The following is a 14257-nucleotide window of genomic DNA, read 5'->3' as shown; positions in this document are numbered from 1 at the left end:
AGGTTATCAACATAATGATGTAGTTGCTTATATTTTTAGCTTCATTGCAAGTGTATGACATTTGGTATAGAAATAAACAATGGGAATTAAGTGCTTTTCCTAAAAAGGAGAAAGAAAATACAGGGTATTAAAACAGTATGAACTACAAATAAAGTCAGTATGTGAAAAAACGTTGTGCAACGTTTTGTCGGGGCTGAACGCAGCCCTGGGGCCCTATCTTGCACCCAGCGCAATTGACTTTGTACACCGACGCATGTATCATTCCTATTTTGCAACCGTGCAAAGCGCGCTTTTCCCTCCACAGAAGCACGTCGCTAAACTAGGGAATGAACTTGCGCTCCCTGGGCGGTTCAGCGCAAAAAAGGAGGCGTGTTCCGGCGCAAACGTTCCTTCATGCTATTTTGCAGGTTTAGAAAACAATTGCGCCACTAACCAGGAAAAAATAGTTTAAAGTCAGTGGCGGGTTGCGCATGTTATTCATATGCTATTTTAAGGGCGCATGCTTGGCCATAATCAATGTAGCGTGTGCACAACGCGCATACACTTTGATTCTCTCATCTACACAGAAGCAGCAGTTTTCATTTTTGCAAATCATATATTATTACGATAGATAGATAGATAGATAGATAGATAGATAGATAGAAATATAGATAGACAATTTGTTATAAAAGCATACATCCAGCTTACACATTTACCCAAATTATCATACGCCTTTTTAACCGAAGTTAATTTGGGTGGGTTTCTCCATCCCCAACGTCCCTGACGAGAGCGTTGCTCTCCTCGGCTGTGAACCGCTCCTGGCGCGCGCCTGGCAAATCCGCCCTTATAATAGGAATCCGCTTTAGAACAAAGCGCGCCTGCTCTTAAAGGGAATGTGAGATGTCGCTCTGATTGGTTTATTTCACGATATGCCCAAACCACACCTATGAATAATGAAGCTACTTCAGACCAACCCATTTTAGATTTGCGCCTGGCGCAAGAGTCATTTATCCCGCTGGGAAAATAGCAACAGCGCCAAGACCCGCCCACAAAGTTACTTGCGCTTTGCGCTTTGACACTTGCGTTTCAGATCGTTAAAATAGGGCCCCTGGTGTCTGAACTCTTGACTGCTACGCACACGCCGCCCCTGCTGCTGAATAAAATAGGTTATTGTCTATGCTGGTTTGTTCAGCCTTTATTGAGCTCTGTTGGTTGAACATGATGATTAGACAGTGTTTTGTTATTGCCTTTGCCGAATATTGCAAAATAAAGGTGTAACTATTTTTGCAGTTTGTCTATTCTTTTTTCTACTCACTAAGGTTTAATTATTATTTAAGTCATTTTTTCTAGGAAAATAGGCCTATAGGCCCACTCACTTTTTCACTGGCCCGCCCAAAATACAATTTCTGTCTATGCCTGTCAGTCGGGATTCAGGAACAGCTCGGTCGCGCGCAGGGCTGGGGTCAGTGGAACAGCAGAACTGCTGCGTGTGTTCCAGGAAAGTTCGAAACGCCCTTTTTTGGCAAGTTCCACTTCCATGTTGCGTGGGCGAAGAGGGAAGCTTATGGTAGACCTTCATTTACACGGTTTAAACTACTCGTCGTGTGTTTTTATGCGTCTGTGACTGAAAACGTTTAATTTGTCTACAGAGTGGTCAGTAAATTCGTTTTCTTTTATTTTCACTCTGCGGTCGCAACAACGAACTGTCATATAGTTACAGTCAAAAGGTATGAGAAAACTATATTTTGTGTGGATATCATATTTTAACATTTTATCTTGTTACATATGCTATATGTAATTGTTTAAAGATGTATGAGATTATATTTCTGCTTATAGGAAGTACAGGATGTTTTCCACATTTCTTCTTTGTCAGATCATCCTCACACTCATCTGCCAAACACTTTGTTACGGTAAATGTTTCTTTCGCTATAATATGCTCTTGCTCTATTTGTGACTTTGTTACTTTAATATATAATATCCCCATGTGTATCTGCTCTGCTCTTCTGTGTGTGTGTGTGTGTGTGTGTGTGTGTGTGTGTGTGTGTGTGTGTGTCCGTGCGATCCGTGGACTTTGCATTGGGGGGATTTCTAAAACAAGGACCAAATAGTTGGCAAAGTAGGCTACTGTTCAATCTCAGCAACTAGGAAGCATGTTTGTTTGGAAAATGCTGTTTCCTGTACCCTTCGAACCAGGTTTAATCCATAACAATGTGCTGATTTGTTTTAATCTGTTGGATTATTTAAAAAAAAAAAGATTCCTAATGAAATTTGATTTGTAATGTGGAATCAAATAAAGTATATAAAGTGTCAGTGTGTGTGTCACTCTCACAATTGTTTCCAAATGTTTAGCTCTATAGGCCTACACTTTTTTAAGTTAGAGGCTTTCCCTTCTGCTCAGTATTTAATCGTTGATTCATTAATTTATTTAAAACATGTTGATGACAAGCTGATGTGGATGTTTTATAACAAATTAAACAAGAACATGCTGATTCAGATGACACCACTTTTATGTTTTTTATGCGGTGTTTTACTGTCGAAACAACTTTTACTTTAACAAAACAACTTCTACATTGGTAATTTGTGATAGTGACTTATTTTATGTTCCATCTCTAAAATCTCTGTAGAACCCACAGAGAAGGACTTGAAGTGTTTCAATGACTATGAGACAGAAATTAATTGCAGTTTCTGTTTTGACGGCCTCATAAGTTGCTCTGGATACAAACTCAACATCACACAGACTGTAGGAGATTTGTATGTATTTGTTCAATTCCTCTGTAACTATAACTAAAATTATTTACTGTTCATTTAGCAATCAACTGACACTATTAACTCTTACATTACAGGTTAGAAAGATATACATGCATCTTTGAGAGAAGTAATCTCAGTGCCAACTGTGAATGCAAAATTGAAGTCAAAGGGTTTGTTTTAACGGAGACATTCTCTACTACACTTCTGAACGGATCAAATGTTTTATTAAGCAAAACATTTGTGACAATGGACTTCAGTGAGTATATTTGTTGTCTGTATGTTCTTGTTAGGCTTTTTCCATTACTTTTAAATATTCTGAAATTAAAAAGAAAAAGGTGTTATCTGGCCTTATCTGACACATTTACAAATATGTGATTTTCATTTTCTGCAGTCAAACCAAAAACTCCAGTCTTATCAGTGCAGAAGACTGAAAATGGAAATTTTATTGTAACTTGGGATGACAAGTATGAGAACAGATATGTTGCAGAAAGTTTGGAAATACATCTGACCTATAGGACTGAAGATGAAACCGTAAGGAAGATGATATAAAGATGATATTAAATTAATTCATGCATATTCACATATAGATGTATCATAAAATAAACACTTTTGTCCATACAGATGTCAAAGGATATGTCAAACTCCCTGGGATTCTTTGAGATTGTGGGCATAAATCTCCAGCCAAACACCAACTACATTCTGACAGCAAGAATGAGCACAAACTATAACGAACACAAGATATTGAGTGACCAGAGCGCACCAGTTGAGTTCACCAGCTGTAAGTCAATGTGTTTTGTTCTCAGAGTTATTACTGCATGTTTTAATGCTCTTTAATAATCCTGATCAATCTATATGTGCTCCACAGCCTCATCTCCAAATGAATTACTCAGAACGATGGTTCCGCCTCTACACTCTTAGAAAGAATGTGTCAAAAATGACACAACCTGTGTTAAATTTTAACACATTTGTGGGTGAGCTCCAGGACAACTAGTTTTGTGTTAATTTCAACTCATTCACTGTGTTAATGAGTTTAACACACTAAATGTGTCAGAAAGGTTAACATAAAGATGTATAAAAGATGTGTAAACATGTGTAACATTACCACATTATGTGCTATCCTTGGCTACACACACTGTGTTAAGAAAGGTATCTAAAATCCTAAATCCTAAACAAAATAAGCATTTGACAAAATAAAGTCTGTGGTTGATTATCTTATTTATTATAATGACTGACATAGCAACAATTAAATTCAATCCAGAATAGAACAATACAATTTAAAGCAGTCAAAAAGGAAATGTCCAACATAGGATAAAACAGTTATTTTCACAATCTCATTAGGTAACATAACACACTTCCCCACCTTCAAAATAATTTCACTTATTTCCAAAACATTTTTGGCTTGATGTACATTGGTGGCCAAGTTTAGAAAATATTAAGCATTTTAATGTTTTTGAAAGAAATCTCTTATGCTCACCAAATATTTTATTTGATACAAAAGTACAGTAAAAACAGTAAATATTGTGAAATATTATTACAATGTAAAACAGCTGTTTTCTATTTGAATATATTTAAAAAATATTATTTTATTCATGTGATCAAAGCTGAATTTTCAGCATCATTACTCCAAGTTTTCAGTGTCACATGATCCTTCAGAAATCATTCTTATATGATGATTTGATGCTCAAGAAACAGTTCTCATTATTATTATCAATGTCTGTACTCCTCCATCTTTTTCACAGCATTGAAGTAAAAGTGATCATAAAATCAGTCTTTAATAAGCCAATCTTTGGGAATAAGCATTTTTTTCACCTTTGGGAAAAATACATAAATTAACCTAAACCTAAATTAACTTATCCTGTTCAGAACTTAGTCTTGTTTAGCCAGACCTATCCCTAGACTCTATTGCAGCTTTTCTTGACCAAGGACCACCCAAGAGGACGTTTGACTGACATGTAACGCAACCAATCACAGTTCGTTTTGTTCTGCGTCATGTTTAGGGGTGTGATAATATATGATGTTGATGTCCCTACAATAACAGACTGGCTGCATCTAATAAATTATTCATTCAAGAACGTTAAGCAAGTTTACGGCAACAATGGAGCCACGAACTTCAAATACTTTTGAAAATCCAGCGTTTAGTTGATCCTGGTAAGCGCTCATTGTCACAGTTGTAAGCACTGTTGTAAAGTTTTCTTTCTTCAAAGCAGAGACCAGTGAGACAGTTGGGATCGCGTTCAACAGAAGTTATTCTTTATTGAGAACTCCTCTGTACGCGGCTGTAGAAACGTCCAACATGATCTAACTGAGGGAACTTTACATGGTATCTTATAGGCCATTCAGTGGGCTGTCCTTAAAGGTGCTGAACTTACACACAGCCTTAGAGATGACTACTGAATTTAATCATCTAAAGACAATAGAGGCAATTACCCCCAACTGAGATAATGGTACCCCCAAATTGTATAAATAACACATGGTCACGAGAACAAAGACTTTGTAACATTCACATATAGTTCAACTCTGAGTAGGAAGATTAAAGACTTCCCCAAAAGGTATAAACAACAAATGGTCACGAGAGCTAAGACTATGTAACCTTCACACACAGTTCAACACTTAGTAGAAAGATCAAAGACTAACAAACCCCCTTCAAAGGAAACTGTTAAATCTAATCAGTAAATGGATGCCCTCATGTTCACCTTGAATGCCCAATACAGTATAGTTCACCTTAGTTTTTTATGTGATGTTATGTAGGGAAATAGGATCAGCAGATCTAAAAACATATTCTTAAATTTTAACCCTTCAGTCCCCTCTTTGAGAGTTCTTAAAATAACTCTCACAAAATACAAATTTAAACACTTAAAAGTTCAAATCTTGTAACTTGAAAAAGTTACAGGCACGTATAACTTATTCTGTGTTGTGTCCTTGATTTACATGAGTGTCATAGTTCTTCTCAAAACCATAACTGTTGACACCTGCGACGCAGGGTGTAAAATGTCGTATAAACTACATGATTACACAGAAAACCATGTAGCATAAGAGTGGAAGTCTTGAAAGTCCATGGCGCCTGAATAGCTGTGAAGTCTGTTTCCTGTAGAGTCCATTTCCCACGTAGAGTCGCTCTGATGACTCGTCCCTCATGAGGCTTGTTCATGGAAATCTGAGGTGATGTTTTATACCAGGATGCCGCTTGTGAAGACATCATGGCATACACACATACCTGTAACACAATAAATCAAAGAAACGGCAGACCAGCAGTATTCATGCATGGACTTCATTCTTCCATAAGTCGCACATGTTCTGTGTTGATTTTCTGTAATTGCATGTTGACACAGAAACGAACATGCGATTAGGGTCCGTGATGTCTCTGCGCTGTGTATTTTTTTTTCTTTTATGGTTAGAACTCATTTTCTTGTGAACAAGTTTCTGAACCATGAAGAATTATCTTCAGTCATCTGGTGTGTAATTTTGTTGAAAGATCAAGATTGCTTGTTGGTTAACTTGACATTAACCCGGTGCAGCACTCATGTAATGGTGCAGGCTTGTAGTCTTGATCATGTCGATGGATGACTGAAGGTTTCGTATGTCTCTGCGTTGTGTATTTTTCTTCTGTGTTGGTTGGCTCGGCAGTGGGTCTAGTTGTTTTCTTGAGGTTGTGGCTTCATATGCAGGTGAGGAGGTCTTTGCATATGGGTCTCAGGAGAGCCATCAAGTGTTTATCTGCACAGAGGAAGAAAGAAAACAAAAGACGACAGAGCAGTATTTGTCCAAACACTAGGGTTGTAGCAGTATTTGTTTAAACACTAGGGTTGTAGCGTTTTCAGAGTCTAGTGTTGTTGTTTCATTCTTTCCCTATTTCTTAATTGATTTGAGACACCTAAAAGGAACAGTGAGGTGAGGATGGACTATGGTTGGGAAGGGCCTATAAGGGAATCTTCACCACAGGGTTGGCCCCCGAAAGCCTGTTGCTTCCAGTTCTTCCTGGGCTCCTCACTGGTCCATGTGTCCTATCCTATCCCTGTAGGGGGAGGAACTGTACAGTGTGTGAGAAAATTGGCACATTTCCATTCTCCAGTGAAACATCAGTCTTAGTAGACATCATTAACAGAGGATGGTTGTCTGACTGCAATATTTCTGTGGTGTAACATTTAAGGCTGTGAGTTTTCTGAATGTCCCCCAAACAAAGACTGTGACAGTCACTTTCCTTTTGTTCTATTAAACAAAAATAAGTCTTTCATCTTTTTTGTAAGTTACTGGGGAGATTAAGCAATCACAGCCTAAATGGTTAACACCGTATCAAGTTGCCCCACGAGTTTAACGAGGAGGGGAGGGGCTGCTTCAGAATATCAAGCAGGCTAAGCAGAAGCTGGTTAACCTTGTTAACTTGCCTTAAGTTATTTTTACTTTTTCTACATTCTTTTCCAAAATGTCCGTGCTTGCCACAGTAAGAACAACTGACTTCTCTAGGACTTTTGCGTTTATTTGGCTTCTCTGAGTTGACCTTAACAGAAACTGCTGCAATTCTTACTCTCTCTTTGACAACAGAATCTCTTTCCCAAATAGCTAAACTTTCTAGGTTACTTCTGAGAGTTCTTTTAGCCCACGTAATATCTAGGAATGGCAAGGCTGTTCTGTACTCAGCTACAAGACCATCTGCCCAAATTCGGATTAGAGCTCCTTTGTCAGCTAACACACTTTCGGAATCATCCACTATTCCACTGTACGTTACCGCTACCTGACAGAACCTCTCAGTATATTCACTCACAGTTTCTTCTTTCTCTTGTACACAGCTAGTAACTCTCGACCAATCGATTTTGGGTCCTAAGATATTCTTTAGGATTTTCAAAACACCTTCTCTCAAATCGCCTTTACTGACATGTTGCAGTTCGGAAGTAACAGCAGACTCAAAATTGTTGAATTCAGATTCCGTTAGAATTTGTGACATCAGCTGTGTGACTTCCGGCAACGACATGTCGTAAAGATGCATTTTACTGAACAATGCTCTTCTAAATTCAGAAAAATGTGTGCGTGCTGAGGGTAAACTCTGGGAGAGTCTATCTATATCTTTAGGACCTAAAGATGTTTTGGCAACCGTTTGTATTTGGACAACAGAAGAGTTCGGAGTAACACTTTTAGTTCCCTGAGATCTTCTCCTAGCCCCACAAACCTGCACTGAATCTACAGGCTGATCAGTTACTGATTGGATGGCTACATTTGTTTCAAATAAAGCTTTTAAGTCAGGATAATTGTTATCAGGCTGACTAACTTCTTCCACATCAGTTTTTTCTGCATCTTTGTTGCGGTTTACTTTCTTAGTCAACGAAGATATTCTAGCACGGATCTCTTTGATCTGTTTCTCTAGCTCGGAGTTGTGCTTAGACTGTTCTGTAGCTAGGGTTAAACCAAATTCTCGGTGACAACAGATAAAACTTTTCACACTGTTCTTGCGAATACTTTCTCCTAGTACCTTCTTACAATCTTCGATTGACCAAACTTTGCCTGGATCAATGCCAAATTTCTTTGTTAAATTCAATCGGACTTCCTCAGTCACGATTGAGTCGATGTGCTCTGATAACAAAGACTTGAATTCACTATCTGTCCAAAAAGGTGTAATCTGTCTAGTACTTTTCCTAAACATTTTGTGAATTTCTGTTACCACAAACAAACACTAAAAAAAACTTCTCTCTACTGTCTTGCAAACAGAGGGTACAATCTTATTAGCACATGAGGCTAAATCTAATTCTAAAGCTAATTCTCTAGCTTACAGATAGGTCTTCTCTAGCAAGAGCATACACACAATATTAACATGTAACTGTTAATCTTCCCTGCCATCAACAGAGGATCAATTTCATCTCTAAAAGAAAACTTTTTAGAGGCTTATCTTTAGTTAACCAAACTCTACAGCTGTTTGTTAACTACTTCTCTGAACGGCGCAGAGGAAAACATTTGTACTGGTCTGCATTGGTTCTTTGGATGGAGTGAAACTCACCGAGTCTTTGAAAACAGAAAACATTCGTCTGGAACTCAGTCAGCTTTGTTGAGATCTTTGAGCTTGAAGTTTTCAATCTGGAGGAAGCTTGAAGTTTTAAGATTCAGTTCTTTGAGTTTCCTTTTTCCTCCATCCGGGTCACGGCACCATCTGTTGTAAAGTTTTCTTTCTTCAAAGCAGAGACCAGTGAGACAGTTGGGATCGCGTTCAACAGAAGTTATTCTTTATTGAGAACTCCTCTGTACGCGGCTGTAGAAACGTCCAACATGATCTAACTGAGGGAACTTTACATGGTATCTTATAGGCCATTCAGTGGGCTGTCCTTAAAGGTGCTGAACTTACACACAGCCTTAGAGATGACTACTGAATCTAATCATCTAAAGACAATAGAGGCAATTACCCCCAACTGAGATAATGGTACCCCCAAATTGTATAAATAACACATGGTCACGAGAACAAAGACTTTGTAACATTCACATATAGTTCAACTCTGAGTAGGAAGATTAAAGACTTCCCCAAAAGGTATAAACAACAAATGGTCACGAGAGCTAAGACTATGTAACCTTCACACACAGTTCAACACTTAGTAGAAAGATCAAAGACTAACAAACCCCCTTCAAAGGAAACTGTTAAATCTAATCAGTAAATGGATGCCCTCATGTTCACCTTGAATGCCCAATACAGTATAGTTCACCTTAGTTTTTTATGTGATGTTATGTAGGGAAATAGGATCAGCAGATCTAAAAACATATTCTTAAATTTTAACCCTTCAGCACAATAGCATTCTTCTTCCACAAGAGGTTTTGGTGTCACGGCATTTGTTTCCAGGCGAACCGATAAAGAACACGACACTCACATCTCCCGAACATCCTGTAGAATTCAACCAATCAGATCGCGACTTTGAAACTCCTGAAGTGTTTCCAGAAAAGTGTGACATATGCATCAGTCCCCTGTTTCCTGGATGCAAACGTGTCCACCAACACAAATGTGCTCAGTTCTTCTTCAGAGAAGATCGCAGTTCCAACACTATATAAAAATATAATAGGGAGAGAGAGAGAGGAGAAAATTACACAAGCATCAAATTGTTTGTAATCTCCATCATACTATAATTCAGAATATATATATTTGTAAGTAACACCCTTTTGTCAGCACATTCAAACATTTCAGTTGAACTGTAAACTAAATTATGCCAGATTAAATTTTAATACTTACATTTCCTTAATTCTCTCCAAAAATGCTGAGATTCGTAGGCTTAACTGCAATCAGGGATTTAGGCTAGCCAATTTCAACTTGTTTGCAGTGAAGGGACAGCTGTTTGAGACAAATACACAGTAAGATACATGATGCAAGAAATCCCCATGTGATGATCTTTTTCTTTCCCTCAGTAGTTAACCTACCTGTGCGCTGATAGGCTATGCTTATTATGGCGCTTTTCCACTGCATGGTACGGTACGGCACGCTTTGGCGCTTTTCCACTGCATGGTACGGTACGGTACGGCTCGCTTCGGCTCGCTTAAATGGTACCACCTCTGTTGAGGTTCCAAGCGTACCGTACCGATACTAAAATGTGACGTGAAAACACTGCAGATCACTGATTGGTCAGACAGAATCATCACTACCAGCGTCATTGTATTTACGACATGAGACACTAAACCCGCTAGATTTAAATAGCCAGTAGACAACAGACAACACTGTAGCGCCTGTTTTAAAAGTATTTGCTTTAAAAAAAATTAAAAAAAAGAGTATAAACTTCAAAAAAAGAAATGGCTGAATCGTGGTCAGTGGACGAGGTGCAGACGTTCCTCTCGTTGGTTGCCGAGGAGTGGATGGGGAAACACGGAATGAAAAATTCGCATTTAATATGATGATATCATGGCAGTAGAGACGGCAACTATAACGATCAGTCCCACCCACTTTGAAGCGGTACTAACTGCAGTGGAAAAGCAACCGAGCTAAAGCGAACCGAACCGTGCCGTACCGAGTCGAGTCGTACCACGCAGTGGAAAAGCGAAGCGAGCCGAACCGTTCCGCGCCGAGTCGAACCGTACCGAGCCGAACCGAGCCGTACCATGCAGTGGAAAAGCGCCATTAGGCACCTTCCTGGTCAGGTCGGACTCCTTGGCCTAATAATAGATCAAAAGAATGCAAAAATAAAAACTTAAGTTGTTTAGAATGCTTGATTTGATATGAATTAATGATTTAGTGAGTTTTACTGCAATGCTTAACTTACCTGAATAAATTAAATCTGGTGAGACTGAACACGGTGGTCGGTGGAAAATGGTCCATCTTCTGACTGGTGCATTTGCTGTGTAATAAATATTAGACATAATGCAAAGGTCACTTATTTGATATAAAGTTAGCACATGTATTGTATGCTAACAGTTACCTAGCCTGCACATCACTGGCTCAAGAGCACTTATGACATATTGTTAATCATTTCAGCAAACTTTCAAATCCACTACTACGACTACATTTTATACGTAACGTTAATCAAATTAATAAAGAGTAGACGATTTTTAAAACACCCTTACAGATAACATTTTGTGTATTGTAAATCGAGTAGCACTAAGTTACAATCTAGGTGCGGTCACGTTTACCATTGCTTGGCGAAATTTTGCGTGTAAAATCCATTTATTAATAAAGGTCTCTTCGTTATCTGGAATTTCGTGTGAAAGTGGAAAAAAATTATGCCGATTTTGAATCGGGGTTTCCACGCAAATTCGCAGCATTGATCAACATAAAGCTGCTTGGTTTAGCCGTGCTTCAACTAACTTTAACGTAACTTATTGACAATAGTCGAGTTTTTTGCCCGCAAAATCTCGTCGTAACCTAGCTTTTAAACCAGTATTAAAATAACAGTAGCAGGAAATATTGTTTTTGTAAATGAACATGAGTAAAAAAAATTATAATTCAAGTACAGCGAGCTTACCTCAAGAACCTTGAGCATCACCGGCGTGATTCGGCGCGAATCATCTCCTCCCTGGTAAAGAGGTGGTTTTCACGAACAGTTTTGACGCGAGGGGTAGTCGATAACGAAGTGATAAGGTATAACGTTACATGTTTTATTTTCAACAATATAGTAAAAACAAAATAGTTGCTGTCGTTAACAGACTTTTATCTACTAACGTTACTGAACTGACTGGAACTGGATTATGTTCACTCAAAAGTCACCTTATTGGTTGGTTCAGTTCGACTAGCTAATTTAAATAACGGTCGCGTTATAAAAAATAACACATTAAAGTGCGTAAGCACATCAGTCTACTCATATTGTGTTAAATGCTTTGAGTAAATACCCAAGTTGTGTAAACTTTAAACTACACATGGATATATGTAAAATAGATTCTTTTTTTATACACAGTTTTAGTTAATATTGACACAAAATGTGTAAATTAGAGTTACACATAATTTGTGTAATTTTTCTACACATTCCTTCTAAGAGTGTATGTGTTGTTTTAATCATCATCATTTGTACTATCTTCATCTGTGTTTTGAGGTGAGATCTCCGTTTTGTGTCTCGCCATCATTCTACATTTTGCATGTTTGCTATTCCTTTGTGCATCCTTGACAAATTTAGTTCTGACACACTTTACTTCCTCGTTACAGGATGAAGATGAATTGGTGGGACAAGATCTCCAAGCCAAAAATAGATGCCAATCTTGGAGAAGAGAAGGTTGGAGAAAGATATGCAATTTGTTTGGTTTACTATTTCTTTTATTTTGAAATAGTTTTCTATATGCTCAACCCCTTGTTTTTTCATTTTTTTTTTCATTATTGTTTAATAGGGTCATATTTTGCCTCCTTCCATTATGAACTTCTCCTCAATCCATGTAGAGATTCCAAAACTGGACTTTAAGGAGTAAAATAACTTGTAAGTTTTCCCAAAAACTTCAGAAACACATGACAGACTCTAATCGCTCTAATTCTGATTAATAATTCCTCAACATGTTTGTCTTTCTACAGTATCTCCGCTTTATCAGTTGATACAAACAATGAGAAAAGTTCCCACAGTGTTGAGTCAGCGGCAGACGATTATGGCCAGGCTGGTTTTGATTCTGGTAATGACAAGGAGAATTGCAGTCTGATCAACGTCCCATTACGTGTCGAACATGCCCTGGAGGAGGATTTCAAATGCTTTAACAACAACACACCCAGCAATCAGCAAGTCAAGAGTGATGATACCAGTTCCTCAAGAGAACGCAACCGTGCAAACCGAGATTCGGGCAACTGCTCTGGCTCATCGGTTTTCAGCAACATGTCGTATTTGGGATCGGCCACTGATGAAGATTCTTCCTTCCTGGGTCACAAGTGCTGTGATCATTCCTGTCAATCTGACAAGAGGGACATTTTTAGCTTTGAAAACTCTAGGATTGCTGATATCAGCAAGAGCCAGTTTAACGTTCCCACTAATGATGCTTTGGAAGACGGATATCAGCCCTTCAACGGTGTTGTGAACCAGGGAAATGATGCGGATGTTTGTTTGAACCTTTCAGATGATGTTGATTCTGATGAAAAGTTCATTTTGAAAAATCTCATCACTAGTAAAAATCCACTATATCCTTCTCTGGTTGTTCATGATGGCAGCGTCGCACCAAGTGATGGTGGGTATCAGGCTTTTGAAGGCTTAACAAAGAGCACAGAAGGACAGTGGAGCACGAGCATCAGAACTGAACAAGCACTTAATGAATGTGGAGCTCTGAAATTCTGCCACAGCACCGGCCAAGATCCCACATCATCAGAGCCGCAAAGTTTGTGGCCACCTTCGTTGCATTTTCCACCCATTATTGAAATAGACACTTCATATCAGTCTTTTTAGCTGCGCTGTACATAACTGAAGCACTGAATTATTTTTAGATGTAACATACAAAGTTACAAAGCAACAGTTACAAAGAAATATGACCAGTATACAATCTATACAAATGTTCAATGTTTATGCAGACTCAAAGCCAAGACCTTGCATTTAGGTTTCACTGTTTTAACATGAAGACTTTGAACAGTGCCTTAAATGGTCAAAGAGTTTGTGCATTTCTATTCTTGATGTTCATTTTTTTTTTTTATTGGTCACAATTACACACGCCATGTTAAATGCGACACTGAATCACATTTTCAAATGCAAATTATAAAAGCATGATAACAAGGCCAAGACGGTTCTTAGCATCCTGTGCTGTTGAAACAAATGATAGATATTTGCTTATTCATCTCTACAGTTGCAATGAATCATTCCTCTGAAAGTGTCACCAGTAATAGGAAACTTTAGGTTTAATAACTAAATGTTTGCATAGAATTTTGGACATAGAAACAATAAGAAGCACTGTGCCTTAAATACTCTAGGAATACACAACTTATTACTTTTCTTGTCATTCACATGTTTGTTTTCTATTATTTGACATTTTCTCATTTCAAATTTTAAAGACATTTCTAAGCCTATATTTGATATCTGAGTCTGTGAAATAACTTGTATTTTTATTTTGTGCATTGTTTTTTTTCTACAAACAAGAAGATTCACCAGTCTGTATGGTTAGCCTCATAGCATAATTGCCTAAGTTATTT

General features: G+C 38.1%; 1 protein-coding gene and 1 long non-coding RNA gene across 3 annotated transcripts in view; both read left to right on the top strand.

Moving 5' to 3' along the window:
* The first annotated feature begins 1563 nt into the window (after positions 1-1563).
* Positions 1564-14257, top strand: part of LOC311091598 (uncharacterized protein) — a 28935-nt gene continuing 16241 nt past the window's right edge. Inside the window, exons 1-6 of one of the 2 annotated variants that reach the window (XM_084127586.1) lie at positions 1564-1706; positions 1816-1889; positions 2078-2095; positions 2604-2730; positions 2823-2983; positions 3119-3258. In XM_084127586.1, the coding sequence (XP_083983712.1) occupies positions 1826-1889; positions 2078-2095; positions 2604-2730; positions 2823-2983; positions 3119-3258 (510 nt within the window). In that variant the 5' untranslated portion in view covers positions 1564-1706; positions 1816-1825. The remainder of the gene's footprint in view (positions 1707-1815; positions 1890-2077; positions 2096-2603; positions 2731-2822; positions 2984-3118; positions 3259-14257) is intronic. The other variant, XM_084127588.1, reaches the window with a different exon arrangement.
* On the top strand, positions 12067-12563 carry LOC311091622. The gene is made up of 3 exons (XR_014608130.1): positions 12067-12203; positions 12314-12380; positions 12493-12563. It is a non-coding gene; the product is annotated as an uncharacterized lncRNA (long non-coding RNA).

Source organism: Abramis brama (assembly GCF_963993115.1).
Source record: "Abramis brama genome assembly, chromosome: 1".
Taxonomy (NCBI): Eukaryota; Metazoa; Chordata; class Actinopteri; order Cypriniformes; family Leuciscidae; genus Abramis; species Abramis brama.
This window is presented reverse-complemented; position numbering and strand designations above follow the sequence as displayed.